This window comes from Melozone crissalis, unplaced genomic scaffold, assembly GCF_028551555.1.
Source record: "Melozone crissalis strain CALT ecotype California unplaced genomic scaffold, PUWL_Pcris_2 ptg000004l_1, whole genome shotgun sequence".
NCBI lineage: Eukaryota > Metazoa > Chordata > Aves > Passeriformes > Passerellidae > Melozone > Melozone crissalis.
Window position 1 is genome coordinate 40,801,515 of NW_026535782.1, and position 16,532 is coordinate 40,818,046.

The following is a 16,532-nucleotide window of genomic DNA, read 5'->3' on the forward strand; positions in this document are numbered from 1 at the left end:
CGCTGTCGCGCAGTGACGGGGCGGCCCGGCAGGCGTGGGGCCGCCGCGCATGCGCCCGGGGAGGGTGGCCCCTTCCTCCCCGCCTGTCACCGCTCGGCTGGTGCCGCTGTGCCGGGGACCGGCACCGGGGCCGCCCTTTCCTCCCGTTCCCCTCTGTCTCCTGGAGGGAAGGGCCTTCCAACCTTGTCTGCAAGGGTTCCGGCTGCCGCCCGGCGGCCGCGCCCGCGTCACCGTCCCCATGGAGGAGCCGCTGGCGCTGCACCCCGTGAAGCTCTATGTGTACGACCTGTCCAAGGGCATGGCCCGGCGCCTCAGCCACCTCATGCTGGGTAAGAGCACGGCGAGGCACCCGGGGCCGCACCGGCCGCCGCCTCCCGGGGGCTCCCGTTCCGCCACCGACCACCGCGGCCCGGCTTTGCCGCGCCGGAAAACGGGGCCGAAGTCGCCGCCTCCCGCCCCGGGGATGGCGGTCCCCGCCCGGTATCGTTCCTGAGGGAGCGGCCCGCCGGGAAAAGCTCCCTGAGGGCGCTCCGGGCGGCGACGGCGGCGGTGTCCGGCGGGTGGAGCGCGGCTCGGGATGCGCGGGGCTTGCCCGGCGGCTCGGTGCTTGGGGACGCTGCGGGGTTTGGCTGCGGGATTCCTGACCCCGCTGTCTTCGGGACGAGCTCTGTCAGTGCGGCAGATGCAGCTGCTCTGGGTCCAGCCTGCTCTCCCGCAGCCGCCCGTTGCCGCTGCGCGGGTGTATTTCCTAACGGCACGGTAAAAGTGTTCCTTGCTCCTGCGCGGAGGCACGGCGCGGCTCCCGAGCCCGGCTGATGTGTTGCCGCGGCCGCAAGGCTGAGCTGAGGAAAGGCGCCTGCTGTTTACAAGGTTATGGAGCTCGAACGGCTCCATGTTGTGGTGAGGCCGGGCTGGGCTGGTGATGTGCAGCTATCCTCCCTCTCCCTCAGAGGGTTTGTAGGAGTCGAGATTGTGTGCGTTTCCAACCGAACCTGAAACTTGGGATCGAAAGGAAACAGGTTTTGCTTAAAGTTTTGGAAGCGTGAATTAGGAATGCAACAGGAGAGTGTTTTATACCTGTTATGAGCAGATTCTGACCTGTGTCAGACCAGCAGTCTGTGTGGGATGAGACTTCTCAACAGACTCAGTGTCTGAACAGATGGCTCTGTGTAATCTTGTTGTACAGTTTGTTGGCATTCACTTTGCTCATCTGCCCTATGAGGAGATTCTTGTGATTTCCTGCAAGCTTAAAATGAAAGTCCAAAGCATGAGGTTTCATGAAGGTCAACGATAGGTTTGCAAAGTTAGGAAGAAAATAGTACAGGGATCATGTGTTTTGTGCTCTGTTAGTCATTTAGCAGCAACCACTTTGGGAGACGTGTGTTTCCTGCACTGGATAACCTCAAAACTTTTTATGTGGTCAGAATTGCTTCTACTGTAGCCCGTAGGGAAATAGCTTTTTGCCTATCAGGTGAAATAGCCATGTTTTATCATGTGCTAAGAGTTAAAAATCTTGAGATTACATGGGTGCATGATTTACCTGTAATTGAGTTAAGTATAACTACTCTTATATCAAAGTGTTGGTCCAAGCAAAGACTGTAAACAGAGGTAGGTTGCCACTATAATTATCTCCATGCCAATCTCCACACAGATCAAGCAAAGGCTTTTTAGCTCCCTTTTTACCTACAGTCTTGGCATCTTGTAGCTTTCTGAATTTCCACCTAAATACACATAGCACATTACTTCATTTTGACGCTTTCTAATCTATTCAGACAACTTGGAAACTTTTGTGCTTGTGATATAGTTTGGTGGTAAATTTTGGGAATCTGAGCAGTGAAAAGGAAAGCTTAAAAACCTGAACACTTCTGGGTAGGAGGGGAAGTGCTGCTTGCTAGTACTGCCTGGTAACTGTGTTCAGATGTGTTCGTGGAATGTGGCCAGCTAGGCCCGCGTGGTCACAGTGACAATGCAGACTGCAGAACATTTGAGATGGTGCATCCTGTGACATGATTGTCCGTAAAACAAATCATTCTTTCTTTCTTCCTTCCTTCCTTCAAGTTGTGTCTTCTATGCATTCACACTCATCTCTGTTTCAGAGGATTTTGGAAACCTCCCCAAGAGCCAAGTGATTGAGAGAATACTCCTCTTACCTCATGCATATAGACCCTTTTTTCCCTGAAGAACAACAAAAAAAATCTTCTTATTTCTCTGTATATCAACCCTCAGGTGGTCAATATCAATTCTTTCTTTAGTGATGTTCAGAAACTGTAGGTCCTCGAGGAAAGTCATAAAAATTACAGAAGAAGGCATTTCTTAAAGTATTTACACTTGGCATCTCTACTTACAGTATTCTCTTCATCAATGCCAAGTTTGAAACAATGCTTTTGCTTTCAGTCATAATCCTGTAATGTTGCCTAAATTGAAATACATTGTTTTAGAAAGAAAAAAATAAATGCAGTAATTGATTGTGCTAAAATCAATTTCTGTCAGGCTTGAAAACAGCAGCTCAGGTCCCCTTGCCAGAGGGGGATGAACCCTGTCTTGTGAGGCTGACCACTGCAAGGGCATCACTGCACTGTGTCTGCTGTTGTGCTGGTAGGGTCCAGAGCTACTGGGGGCTATGTCAGCACAGCCTTCAGGGGTCAGCTCTCACTGCCAAATTTACACTGACTTGTTCAGTACCATTTCTCTCTGTTGTTGTTTAGTGAATCTGGAAGGCAGAGATGTTTAGCACAGTTCATAGCAGGCTTTAGAGTGACTTGGTCTTGTCCCTTGGACAGTCTTTGCTTTTCTTGGCCAGTTTACTCTTTCTCTACCCAGACTACTTTTATTCTTCTTACTTTTCTGTAAGCTTTCTGTAATTTAGTGACTATTCCTGTTCTGAAGGATACATGACCAAAAATTGTAGTTCACTTGCCTTTGGTATCAGAAGCAGCACATTTAATTTTTATGTTGCTTTACATTACATCTTCTCAATAGCTACTGTTGGTCCTCTCTCCCCCACTCTCAGTCTGTGACTACATTTGTCTGTTCAAATACTTGTTATAATAATGAGAAATATTGACCTGAATGCAGTAAGCTTTCTGTTGCCAAGACAGAAAACATAATCCACCTGATTCTGTGGAGGCTAAAGAGGAAAAGAGAATAGTTCAGCTTGCACTGCTGATTTTGAAATAGACCTCCAAAGGCAGAGAAGTCTTTAAGGAAGATTAAAATCCTATTGCATCATAGGCTTAAAGAAAAATATCTACCAGCTCAAAGTTCTCCTGTCCTGTAACTGAGGTTATTGCTTTTGTGACTCACAGAGTGAGCTGGGAGCTTGGTTAACCACAGCAGCCTTGGCTCAGTGTAGTGTAAATTAACGTTGAGTGGACTGGGAGTATGCTTTGGTTGAAATTTTTAAGTGGTGCATTCAGCTGTAGGGATTTAACAGCCCAGAGGGAATTGGAGCGAAAGGTAACTGCTGAAAGGAGGTGCCTTCTGCTTGGTTCCATTTTCCCAGGCCAGCACATTTCTCTGCTTCTCCTCCATCTGTTCTGAACAGTTTTGAATTGCTTCAGCATGATATTCTATCAGCTTTGCTCCCAGCATTTGCTGGGGATTTCATGAAAATGGCATGTGTTACCCTCCCCCAATATAGCCTACTTCTGCCTCTCTCTAGGCACCTCAAGGAGAAGGGAATTGAAGCAGGCTCCTCCCTCTCTGTTAGGTTTTTTTTTTTGCTGTGGTTGAGCGCACTGGGTAGCACATAGAAGAGAATGCTTGCCTAATTAGAGTAATTTTCAATTCATAAAAGGCAGGAATCTTAATGGATTGTCCTAGGGAAATGACAACAATATGCAAAGCAATGCACTGCTAGGAACACTTACCAACACTTACCTTGTTTGACCAAATTGTATAACTTCCGATTCCACAGGAGAACAGTTCACTACTTTTTTTTAGAGTCTTTTATGGTCTTGTGGAGTTTGCATATCCATTGCAGACCACAAATATACTGTTAAAGATACTGAGCTTCCTATTATTTCTTTACAGCTCAAAACAGGTGTAGATCTTGCACTGAGGGCTGGATGGCCTGAACTCCAAATGGTGTAAACTAAGGGCCCATCTGCACAGACAGCTCCTTCCCTCATGTCTCAGAACTCCTCTGCCCTTCAGTATAATAATTTGGATTAATATACAAATGCCACTTTTGTTTGATATTTAAAATGCACAGGAATAATCAACATTGTTTGGCCCTCAAGATTAATAAATTACTGTGACTATAAAAAAGATTGGTGAGCATCTAATCTCCCTTGTGCTTGGCCTTCCAGACAAATCTAAGCATGGAAGTAATCCAGTTTGATTGTATTCTAAAATTATATGGGCTTGCTTCTTCTTTCAAAATACCCCTGTATCTAAACAATTACAGTCTCCTGAATTGATTTTACAAGAAACTAATCTAACTACTTCATTCTCCCTGTTCCTGTGACTAAGCTGAGGGTCCTGGAATTGTTTATGTTTTATTTTTCTCATAGGTTTCTGGCTCATGTAAACACCATTAAAATATTTGAGTTATGAATGTTATAAAGAAAATAAAACAGTAAATATAAAAGCTTGTTTACTTGCTACTTACTCCGCCTTATTGAAAGAAATTGAATCTTTGAGATGATTAAGCACACGGATTTATGCTGAACTGGCATCACCCCCCCCAGGTTCTTGTGAGTATTTTCAGGAAAGAGCCACAGAAGCACATCAGCAAGGGAAAAATAAAAAAGTAAATAAACAAACAAAACCATCCCCAAACAAAAACCATGGTGATCATATTTCCAAAGACTGACAGGCTACCCCCTGAAACTCTCACAAATATAATGCTGTAGCTTTTCATGTCCATGTTCATGGTCTGTGATGAAAACCAGGTGCCTTGACTTGCATTAGCTTGGAATGGATGCAGATCAATTAAGCTGATTTGCTTCACATTTACTTCAGGCTGAGCTGGCACATGGGCACTTTCTGTGGGAGAGTTGATACCTGATAGCATGGCTGTGTGCAGTAAATGTTGTGTGATTAAATGTGTACATCTAAATTTGCAATGACCTTTCCTGTTCAACAGCCCCTGACCCTTGAAATATTTAAACTAGTTAGCATCTTGCTGTTTCCCTGCTTACCTGGATAACAAAATCACAGAAGAGGTAAGGTTTGAAGGGACTACAGTGGGTTATCTGGTCCATCCTCACTGCACAAGCAAGGTCATCTCAGGCACATTGCACAGGTTTGTGTCCACATGGCTCCTGAGTATCTTTGGTGACAGAAACTCCACAACCTCTCTGGGCTATTATTCCAGTGTGTTATCACCTGTACAGTAAAGAAGTTCTCCTCATGTTCAGATGGCCCTTCCTGTGCCTCAGTTTCTGCCCATTCCCTCTTGTCCTATTCCGTGTCACCACTGAGAAGAGCCTGTATCCATCCTCTGGATGACCCTTCCTTCAGATACAGTAAGTGTCCAAAAGAGCATCATCCCATCAGGACATTCCTGTTCTGCATTTTGAGCATGTGCATCCTTTGGATTAGCTTTACTGTAGGTATGAGCAAAGAGTAATGCCTGCAATTTAATGCTGCAAGAGCTTTTGGAAATGACTGAGAGAATCTCTATACAGCAATAGACAGCCTCAGGTTATGAGTAAATGGTTTGGTTTTGGTGGCAGCACCAGCACACAGCTCTACCCACACTGCAGTGACCAAAGGGGTTTGGAGTGTTGTGGCAAGGAGTGGAAGAAGAGGAAATGTGATGATATCTGCCAGTATCCTGGATCGTGTCTGCAATCCCTTCTTACAGTCCACTCTATTGACTATGGGATGTCAGCTCTATTGCACTGTAGGACTATTTGGGGAAGTTCATGGCAACCTTGAGCTTCTGGCTTTCAAGTGGACAGTGCTGCCAGAAGCAGCTTTATTGGATAGTGTTGCTGCAAGGCCCAGATACAGCTTGTGTCTTAGCACTCACAGCAATGCTGTAGCCTTGCTTGGTCATGCTGATGGGGCTGTTGTGTGTATCAAGCCTTCAGAGACTCTGGGCAAAATATTTTGTGTGTAGTGAGCAATGTCAAGCAGAAGGCAAAATACAGCTCCTTAGTGCATGCTGCCCTGCCTGCTCTGCCTTAGCTTATCAGGGGTGGCAGTGGTGGTGAGCTGTCACCTGTTCTGTGCAGTGACTGAGTCTGGGAGAAAGGGCAAGAAGAGTCATAGAGGAGGGTGCCCACCAGAGGCAGAACTTGAGGAGGAAGATGATTGTGTCCATGAATGTCTGTACATAACCTCTTACATGGCAGACAAGCAACACTGAGATTCTTGCTGAGCAGCAGGAAAGGGAGCTGCCTGAGCTCCTCAGAAACCGGTGGCCATTGATTTATTCCTCTGTGGCTCAGTCTGAGTTGAAATGACAACAGCCAGCTGTGAAGCCTGGGTACTGCAGCAGCTTAGCAAAAGTTCTCAGTCTTGGATGGCTCTGTTTGATGCATATGTGGCCAATAATGGCAGGTTTCTTAGGCATGGGATTCCCCCAGCAGGGCTGTCCCTGAAGACACTTGCACTGCCTCTCACCAGACACAGTCCATCAGTGGAAGAAAGGGATTGTATTTTGTCTGCAGCAGGCTGGAGAGCTACCACAGATGCCTTATTGTCAGCAGTGCTGCAGATCTGGTGTGTGTCTTCCACAATGCCAGCTTGGTTAATGACTTTTAGGAGCCAAGGAAAAATAGTGGGTCTGCAGCTTCATTAAGATTTTCAAATCAGTGTTGGCACAAACCAGCCAAGCTGAGCAGCATCAGACAGACCTGCCTTGTGAAGATAGGCAGCTTCACTTGCCAAAAGCTATTCTGCTACTGCCCTGGCAGTTTCTGCCTTTGGACTGCTACAAACTTCATGTGTAACAGTAGAGATTGGACTGCAGTCCAAACCAAAGTCCAGTTCCTGAATTCTGCTTGGGTTTTGTACATACAGACAATTACTTTGGTGAAAAGGGACCTCTAGAAGTCCTGCTTAAGGTAGAGCCAACAAGAGCAAATTCTTTAAGGCCCTGGACAGCAGAGTTCTAAGTATCTTCAAGGATTCAAAACCCATATGCTTTCTGGACTCCTGCTCCAGTGTTTTGATCACCTTCATGACAAATGTTTTCCTTGGTTCCTACTGAATTGTGAATTTCCCATTTTCCAGCTAGCACCTGTTGCCTTGCCTATCTGAACCTATCTGAGTAGAGCAAGGGTCCCCTTTCATCCATACCTGTTGGGTACTTGTAGACAGGAATACAGACTCTTGGCTTTCTCTTCTTGAGGATGAACACATCAGTTTTCTCAGCTCTTCTTCAGTACAGTAAGTGCTCCAGCCTGGTATGTCAGTGTCTTTTATATTGTGGTGATCCAAAAGTGGACACAGCACTCCAGATGTGGTCTCACAAGTGTCAAATTGGAGGACAGAGTCACTTCCCTTGAGCTGTGGGCTGCAACCTTGCTAGAGCAGCCCATTGTGTAGCTTTTGCTGCAATGGTATTTTCAGGTAGGTGTTGTAATTGCATGAGCAGGTCCTGGCAGCACCTGTGACATTGTCAATATCTACCATAGCTCTTTCACCTGCATTCAGTATCTAGGTACAAAGTGCCAACTCTCTGGAAAGTATTTTGTTATTGTCTGCTGCAGCTGTGTGTGAAAGTAAATATACTAAGATGTTCTCTTTCAATTTAGCATGCAAAGGACAGGCACGATTCTAATATGTGCTGCCTTTGAAATGGTTTGTTTCTCTGGTCTGAAGGATAAAGTTCACGTTTCTAGTGAAAAAGTGATTTATCATGAGCAAATGTGTAATAATTTGTTAATAGATACACAGAATGCTAACTGGGCAAAGCCAAAGGGTAGAGCCAACCAGAGGCAGTGCTGCCTGTGGTGCTGAGCCTGCAGGGCCAATGGGCTGCAGAGCTGGCAGCTCCAGAGTGTGAGGTGAAACCTCTCCTGGGGAGCATGTGGAGCAAAGGCCAGAGCATCACGAAGCACAGCAGTGGGACATGCTAAGGGGCCAGCAGATGCTTCTGAGATACTGCAACACAGTGTTCTGGTTCTGTCATGGTCTCTCTCTCTTGGCCTTCATCCTACTCCAAGCCCACATTTCTGTGCAATGGGTTGACAGGGAATTGGCTGCTGCCTGGCTGTGACCCATGGGAGTGACAGATCAGTCCTCCTGCTTCAAAGCTACACGTGCTCACTTCAGCTGATGTCTCTGTTGTCACAACAGCCTTTTCCCTGCCTCTGCTCTTCCATGAGCCTCACCTGAAGCAGGTACCTATTTTGCTTCACACCTGAGTGGAAAAAATGTGTTGGTGATTGCTTTTTCTTGTGGCCAGAGGAGTACTCAGTCTAGTGCTTGGGTTCAAGAGAATACCAAATGTTGGTATGCACAAAGTTTTTCTGTTCTAAATCTGCTTTTTGGGGCTTCTGCACCTTGTTCAGGAAATGCAGTTATAACACATCTCCCACAGCATGCACCAGCTCCCTCCAAGCTCCCAAAGGGAGGGTACAGGGACCAAGCCTTTTGTTATGATAGATAAAATAATTGAGCCTAGAGCAGTAAAAGCTGGTGACCTTTTGAGGTTTAATAGGTTTAAAATTGAGATCGTACCATGAACAACAAAGAGGTTTAGGTCTCCTACTTCTAGGGAACTGGAAACACATTTTAAAAGGGACCTTTTCTCTGAGACCCAATTATATTATCAGTGTGGTGGTGCCTTAAGCAAGTCTTTGTTGCTTTGTTCTGGAAAACACACAGCTTTATAACTTGTGTAAATTTCAATGCTGTACTTCTCTACCTCAGTTCTCACTTAAATTAATTTTTAATGGCAGGGGGTGGGAGGGAAAAGAGGAAATCATGGAATACATTATAGAGGCTACCACCACTGCTCATATGTTTAAGTCAGACCTCTCATCAGCTACTGAAAAAGAGAACTGAATACACTCTGCTGGCCAGCTGCCTGCAGTTGTGAAATCTGTTAAATTCAACTATTCTGCTCCTGATTGAAGACTCTAATTTTAGGAAAGTGTTTTCTTGGTCTGTAGAAAAACACCTAAAGAAGGTAAGCATCAGAAGGATGGCATTACTACCTCTGCCTGTCAGGAGGGATTAAGTACAGAGGGTGTGGGGATTAAGTAGTTAATTTGAAATTTTAAAAGCACCTCTGGATTAAATCTTTTGTGTTGCTCTCATAGTGAAATAATAAGCATGGTTCCTAAGTGATTGATGGAAAGTAGGCTGAAATCTGGAAAATACATTGCTAATAACTCTTCTTTTTTCTGCATACAGGGAAACAGCTGGATGGCATCTGGTAAGTGACTAGATTTAAACTGCATAATGTGGGTAAAACACTGGGGTAGGAAATATTTTCAATATGCAGTTATGTATGCTTCAGAACATTTTGTGGTGGAAGAGAGAGCAAGGCACTTTTTGTTGCTGAATAGAGATTGGCAGTAGGATTATGTACAGTCAGGTGCTAGTTAAACCACTCTGTTCAAAGCTCAGTGGACCCCATGGAATAGGGTGTTGTTAGTAGCTGTTGTGTTTTTGTGAACCTGTGTACTTTTTCAAGGGTAAGATGGTGTTCTTTTCCCAAGCACTTTGTCTTATAATTCCAGGCATGACTAAACATGGTAGGAAAAGAGTAGGTGGGAAGAAGGTATTACAGAATCAAGTCTTCTGTCATATAAGAGCAGTATCTACATTCAGTCACAAAAAACCCCTAATTTCCTATAATTCATATCAAGAATTTTGATATCACACAAAGAGGGTTTGTTTGGTTTCATTTTAGAGGCAAGAAAACCCCTAAACCGTTGTCCATCCATTTTCCTCTCCTCTGATCTGTCTCCAGTGGCTGTGTGACCATTTTCTCAGGCAGTGAGAAGTCTCTGTCAGGGTGGTAGCAGGTCTGGTTCTGTCTCTGAGGGCTGACCTCACCCTCAGCCCGTTAGCTGAGAGAGGCTCATGCCTGGGCTCTTAGCTAAACCTGTTCTTTCCTAACTGCTTGCAGGATTACAGTAGGCTTGATAATCATTGCTTCCATATCCATTCATGTCCCAGCAGATCCTATTCCCACTCACAGAAACACATTGACCTTTTCTTTCAGTTATTCCCTTCATTATGTCCTTCAGCTCATCAATTTATCAGTGATTTATCTGCTAGGCTATTTACTTTTTTCCTTGATTACAACTTTTTTGTTTTGTTTTGTTTTCTGTGGCAGGCACACCTCCATAATAGTCCATAAGGATGAATTCTTCTATGGCAGTGGAGGGATCTCCAGCTGTGCACCTGTAAGTTAAACTTAATTTTCTGATAATTTTTTGTAAAGTTATCTGATCAGAATTGCTTGTGTTCCTGTCTTTTAGAAAAGCAGCAAAAGACTTCTAAATTTAGACAGATGCTGAAGCCAGCTGCTTGTCATGGTTTCCCAGGGAACTGAGGGTGAGGGGAGCATGGACAGTGGGTTTAAGCCCAACTCAGTTCAGGCTGGGGGTTGCTTCTTCTGGTAGAGCCTATCTATGCAGAACACCTTTTGCAACTGCTTTGCCAGAGTGACACCTTGTCCAATTCTGTATCATTAAGTGTTACATGCAGACTTTTTTAAGAGTGAAAAAAAACCCCAGACCACAATGTTTTCTCAGACCTTTCTGTTCTTAGAGAGGTAAAATGGATGGGCCATGCTTCTAAAGGAGAATTTTGCCATAGCTTAGAGCTTTCAGCCCAAAGAGCCAAATATACCAGCTGAAATGGGAGTTTCATGTTCCTTCTCATTCTCTTGAGTGCAGAACAAGGGAGGCCAACAGGGCTTTTTGCTTGATAAACATCCCAAAAGCTCCTCCTTGGGATGTTGATAAACATCCCAAAAGCTCCTTCTTTTGTGCCTGCATTGAACCATAACAGCTTTATTCAGTAGATTCCTCCAAGAGAATTCAGCCTGATCATTTGATGACAGTATCTTCTGCCTGTTCATTTTTACAGGGAGGGACACTTCTTGGCCCTCCAGACACAGTTGTTGATCTGGGGAACACTGAAGTCACTGAAGAAATTTTCCTGGAATACCTTTCCTCTTTGGGGGAATCTGCATTCCGGTAAGTAACAGCCTGTACTGGAAAACCTGTGTACCAAAAAGGTGCAGAATGGAGGAAGGTGTCATGAAACCAGTGCAGCTCCCAGAGCTTCTGTCTGCTTATTCTCTCATGTGGTACTCTTCAAATATGGACTGGACTGATGCACCAATACACACAAGGAGCTACCTTCTAGGCTGGGAAAGCATTCTTCTGGGAAGTCTTCAACACTGCTTTTTGTAAAATCCAATAATGCCTAAAATGTTTTTGAGAGAATCACCAGAGAAAATGAAATCTCTCAGTAAATAGCAGTTTGCCCTGTGAGTCATAGGTAATCACTGTAGTGAAGCTGCTAATTTTCACATGAGTAGAAGCAAGGTCTTGACTGATAAAGAGTCTGCTCTGCTTCTCACAAGAGTAGGAAACCACAACATTTAGTGTTCTGGCTGTCTTTCAGAGTCAATATTCCTGTGATTTCTCATTACTGCTACTGTGGTTTTAATTGAAGAAACCTGACCTCACCTGTTCTCCCAAAAATGGTTGCATTAAAGTAAGGGATATGGAGAGATGTCATTTTCCACCCTGATTCAATTGAATTTGAGGGTGCATTGATGTCTGTATTTTACCTATTTGCCTTAGAATTCTTTGGGGTGGGGGGAGGAAGTGCTCATGTAAGATTCTTCATTAAGGGTGTAAGTTTTTTTCTGCTTGTATGATTTATTGCTGAATCTGTGGGGGTTTTTGTTTCAATTTCTTTTCTGTGGCACAGAGGAGAGTCTTATAACCTCTTTGAACATAACTGCAACACCTTCAGTAATGAAGTGGCACAGTTTCTGACAGGAAAAAAAATCCCTTCCTATATCACTGACCTTCCATCTGAAGTTCTCTCCACGTGAGTATGGATGCCCCTCCTCTCTGTAGCTGCCTCATGCTAATGCTTAAACATTTGACAGAGCCAGCAGTACCAGTTCCTGATGGATCTGTCTGAGAACCAGCATAAGATTAAGGAGAGGATGCAATTTTCTTTACATCAACACTTGCAACACTCTATGACAAGTGCTAACTGGCACTGGTGTCCCAAAGAGAGGAGAAGGATGTTCTTCTGCCTTTAACTTAAACTAGCTGTTTTGTGATGGTCTCTTATATAGAGAAAGTTTCAGATGACAGTGTAAGGGGTTCTTTCCCTCTTAGACAACCAGTATCTGTTAACAGTCATTTCTCTGAGCACCATAATTGCAGAGGTGTCACTTTGCTTGTGAAGAGGCAGGGGAGATACAATTTTAAAATTAATGCTGCAGTTTTAAAGCTAGGGTTGGGTGGAAAAAGAGGATATGGAAAAAAGGAAATTAAGAATTTCCTGCTTGATAATTCAGATGTTGTTTTTGTTTGTTTTTTTTTTTTAAACTCTCAGCTAGTGAGGATGCCAGTAGGATGATGTGAGCTCCATCATTTATGTCTTACTTCTCGTAACAGTGGTGTAGCACATTATTTGTGAGACATGGGTCTTCTACCCTGGACTCTTAGAACTTCAGATCTCTCAAAATCAAATAATGTCTGTAACAGAGGGAGTCTTACTGAAAGACAAGCCAGGTGCTACAGATTGCAACAGAAATTATTCTGGGAGTGTTGAACCATTGTCTTTTAAGTAAGCTAGAGGCTATTCTTTTGGCAGGCCTCAATATTGATGTACTTAATAGAACACTGCCATTGCATAACAAGGATTTTGTTTGCACGCTTAAGTAGAATGAATTGCTGAGAGCTGGTTTCAGACAATGTTACATTAGCAGTCTAGGCATGTTAGGACTCAGAACTACCTTATCTGATGATTATATGATATAAAATCATGTTTAAGTTTCTTAGTTATTGAACAGTAAACTAATAGGTTAAATTAGTGTGTTTTAGTTTGTAGTGGAAGTCTTTTCTTCAAATTTGCTTCTAGAATGTTGGTTTGATTGCACTCTAGGAAGTGAGTGCACTTCAGTGGTAAATGGGAGTTGTTGACCAAGTAAACTCTTTGAGATGTTTATTTCTTTACCTTCTCAGACCTTTTGGACAAGCTCTAAGGCCCCTCCTGGACTCCATCCAGATCCAGCCACCCGGAGGCAATACCTTCAGCAGACATAATGGACAGAGCTAACAGGAGTGACCCAGTGTGCCCAGCCTCACCAGGCCTCTTCCTTTTTAAACAAGAATCTACCAGATTTCTATTTTATAATTTCTCATGAGAATTAACTCTAAAGAAGTTACAAGACAAGTTTTAAAATTTCCTGGGGAGAGAATTTATCAGGGTGCATGTAAGACAATGCTACCAAAAATATTGCCATAATTTCTAATAGTATTATACTAATTTATAAAGGCTGTCTTGTCCAAGTAGGCTGACACTTTCCATGTAACTCCTGTGCTGGTAAGTGGAAATTCATTCCATGAGCATTCAATGGCCCATTACACAACTTGAAGTAAGTAAGGGGATGTCCTGGCCATCCCTTGCATCTCTGTCTTGTCACTGCCTCTGTTATGAGGGTATTTGCTGAAGTCTAGCAAAAAAAGCAGAGCAAGTATTGGTAGCCTAGGAAGTGAAGGTGTCCCAGGATTAGTCTGCATATTTCACTGACATTTGCTCAAAGGAAGAGCTGAACTCATATGATTAGAGTATCTGCAGTGGTACGGGTGTATGGGAAAGGTGATGAAGCTGAACCATGTGTCAGTGTCACAGTCAGAAGCTGAAATTCAGTGGGACTTGCTGTGGTGGAAGGGAACCTGGAGCTGAAGGTTACCAAGAGCCTTGTAATTCCAGATCCAAGAGTTATGGGAAAGAACCAGCTGAAAGAACAGAATCTCATGAGCAGAAGTGGTAGAGACAAATTTCAGGTGAAAGTAAAATGAAGTGAAAAGTTTCCTTTTCTCACACATAAGCTTATCAGCAGATAGACAGAACCTTGTTAATGCATAAGAACTGTTTTCTTGGTTTTTTTTTTTCCTTGCAAAGCCAGAGTTACAGTACAGCAAGGCAGGAGTAGCATGGCAACTGCCTGATCATACCAGTTGGACCAATTCTGCCTTCAGTATCCAATTGCAGACACAGTAGGAGTTCCAACAAAGTGCTGCCCTTTCCAAAGCAGTCAAGCACATCAGGGCTCTCCTTAAGAGAAATAAGTGCTAGGTCTCCCCAAGTGTAAAGAAAATGAGGAAGAGTAAAATTAAGCTTTTCTGTGGAACAACTGAGTTTCTTGGGATACATGCAGAAGCAGTCCTGTGCTTAGATTAACCTTTGATTATAGCAATACTACATCTTCTAGTTTAAGATTTTTAGAGCTTTGCATTTACTTGCAGTGAGTAGGAAAAACAGGGGAATGAAAAAATAGGCACAATGTTTTCTTTTCATGCATATATATATACACTACTTTCCTGAACAACTTTGTAGCAGTTACATTTAGGAAGGAATATAAGAAAGACATCAGACAAACTCCAGACACTGCTGATGCTCTGTAAATGGGGATTGCACATCCCAGATGCTGCCAAAAAAGCATCTATGCAAATGTACAGCCCTTTGTCCAGTGCTTTGTTGTGTAAAGTATTGCTGCAAGTTCAGTCCTGCACTGATCTCAAACTTCCTGCACTGGAAACTTCTTATATACCTAAACGAGATGTCTTTCCTGTGCTGGGTTCTTTCTCCTGGGATAATGCAGGTTGATAAATTTCTCACACTGTTACTCTATGTGGACGATAACAGTTTGTATTTTTGAGGGGTTGGAATAGAGGAAAACTGCAATTTTGTCACTGTCAAATACTCTGGTGTCCTGCACCTTGTGCAGCCAGTGCAGAGATGGGAATAGGGTATTGTCAGGCCATTCTGCTGTTTGATGTTCACCTGCTCTCAGTGCACAGCAGTGGCCCCTGCAGCCCAGATGCTTCTTTTCCTTGTATTCTCACCTTGTGCCATCAACTTCTCCTTAAGCATTTCATTTGACAGACTGGACTCAGAGGTAACTGTAGCAGTTACTACAGATGGCTTTATACAAAAGCTTTCAATCTTTCCCCCTCCAAATGTCCTGTTTGCAGAAAACATTCTATGAAAGACAGTTATGAATGCCTTTTGATGCTCCTAGAGGAAGGATTGGTGTTTGGTTTTACTACACCATAGCTTAGTTCTCCTGTCCAGTATATATATTATCTTCAGTCTTTTCCCATATGTGTTTGTGAAGAGTAACCAGCCTTTCATCTTAATACACACATGACTGTGCCACAAAATGCTGTAGATCATGTTAGAGATCTTGGAGCTTCCTCAGTTGGGCAGGTACACTCAAGCTGTGTCCAACATCCTGCTGTGCTCGTTTGGTACCTGCAAGCAGCACAGCTGTGCTTGCCTGCACAGCTGCCTGTGATGGAAGCACTGGTGCCATGGTTTCTGCCCCACACACTCACACAATGAGGATATGCCCTGCATGTTCACCACTCTGGATGTCCTGAGCCTAGTTTCTGCTGGGCTGCCTACTTCAGGACTTTTTGCATCCTCTCGGGGCAGGAAAGAAAAGGAAGACATTCACTCTGTGCATTTTGCAATCTGCCTTTTCCCCTCCTGAGCAGAGCCCCTTTGCAGAGATAATGCTCATTCTTTAAGGTCACTGGGTAAAATTTCACTCAGCCATATATTGTTTGCAATAGTCAGAGCTCCTGGGCTCAGGACCTATCTTGGGTTTTGTGGCAAAAGAACTGTAAGAGGGAATCCTCTTTGCTTGCTCTTACTGGGTAATGAGACCCCCACCTGTTTTCTCCAAAGATGGTTATGTGTAAATTGCAGGACTGTGCCCTCAATGTTCCACCCAGCTGAAAACAAACTAGACTGAGAAGTGTATGTAAATGTATATAGGTGATGAACTTCAGCCAGCTGTTGGACAAAGGGGCAGGGGAACTGAAATCATGAAAGGGAACAGAATCCTTTTGCCCACACTTACTATTCTGTCTTGTATTGCTGAGGTTCCCCCGTGCCATTTAAAAATGTTAATAATGTCTTTAGGCAGAAAGTGATGTTTTGATTTACTTGTGGGTTTTTTTCTATTACAATAAAAATAAATACAACACATTTTTCTGGTTGAATGCATGTGCCCAACAGCTGCCCAGAAGTCATTATCTTCACTCTGGTCCCATCTGGGAAAGTGCAGCTTGAGAAATTGTCCAAGCAGTTTGTGCCAGGTGCTGCTACTGGAAGTAGTGGTGGCAACTGCCCTTTGCTCAAACTGGCCAAAGGCAATACTCTTATTTAAGTCTGGGAAATCTTTTCTTCTGTAAGTACTACAGTATTTAAAACCATACTCCTGCAGCTTGTCACAGCTTGGACGAGGTGAATGAAGATGTTCTGTCACCACAGGTTTTGTTCAGACCTTGGTCATCTAAGTCTGCATGTATGAAATGTCTAATGTCTGCTGTTGAAGAAGAGGCCAA

General features: G+C 43.9%; 1 protein-coding gene across 1 annotated transcript; it reads left to right on the forward strand.

Moving 5' to 3' along the window:
* Positions 1-31: 31 nt before the first annotated feature.
* On the forward strand, positions 32-16,173 carry DESI1 (desumoylating isopeptidase 1). The gene is made up of 6 exons (XM_054273553.1): positions 32-329; positions 9,319-9,340; positions 10,250-10,319; positions 11,008-11,117; positions 11,863-11,985; positions 13,137-16,173. Exons 1-6 carry the CDS (start codon positions 50-52, stop codon positions 13,228-13,230), a joined length of 699 nt encoding a protein of 232 aa, XP_054129528.1. The 5' UTR covers positions 32-49; the 3' UTR covers positions 13,231-16,173.
* Positions 16,174-16,532: the final 359 nt, after the last annotated feature.

Coding starts and splice junctions, on each gene's coding strand:
- DESI1 (XM_054273553.1), top strand. CDS start 50: ATGCGCCCGGGGAGGGTGGCCCCTTCCTCCCCGCCTGTCACCGCTCGG. Junction 11,118..11,862: donor TTGGGGGAATCTGCATTCCG/GTAAGTAACAGC, acceptor TCTGTGGCACAG/AGGAGAGTCTTATAACCTCT. Junction 11,986..13,136: donor CCATCTGAAGTTCTCTCCAC/GTGAGTATGGAT, acceptor TTACCTTCTCAG/ACCTTTTGGACAAGCTCTAA.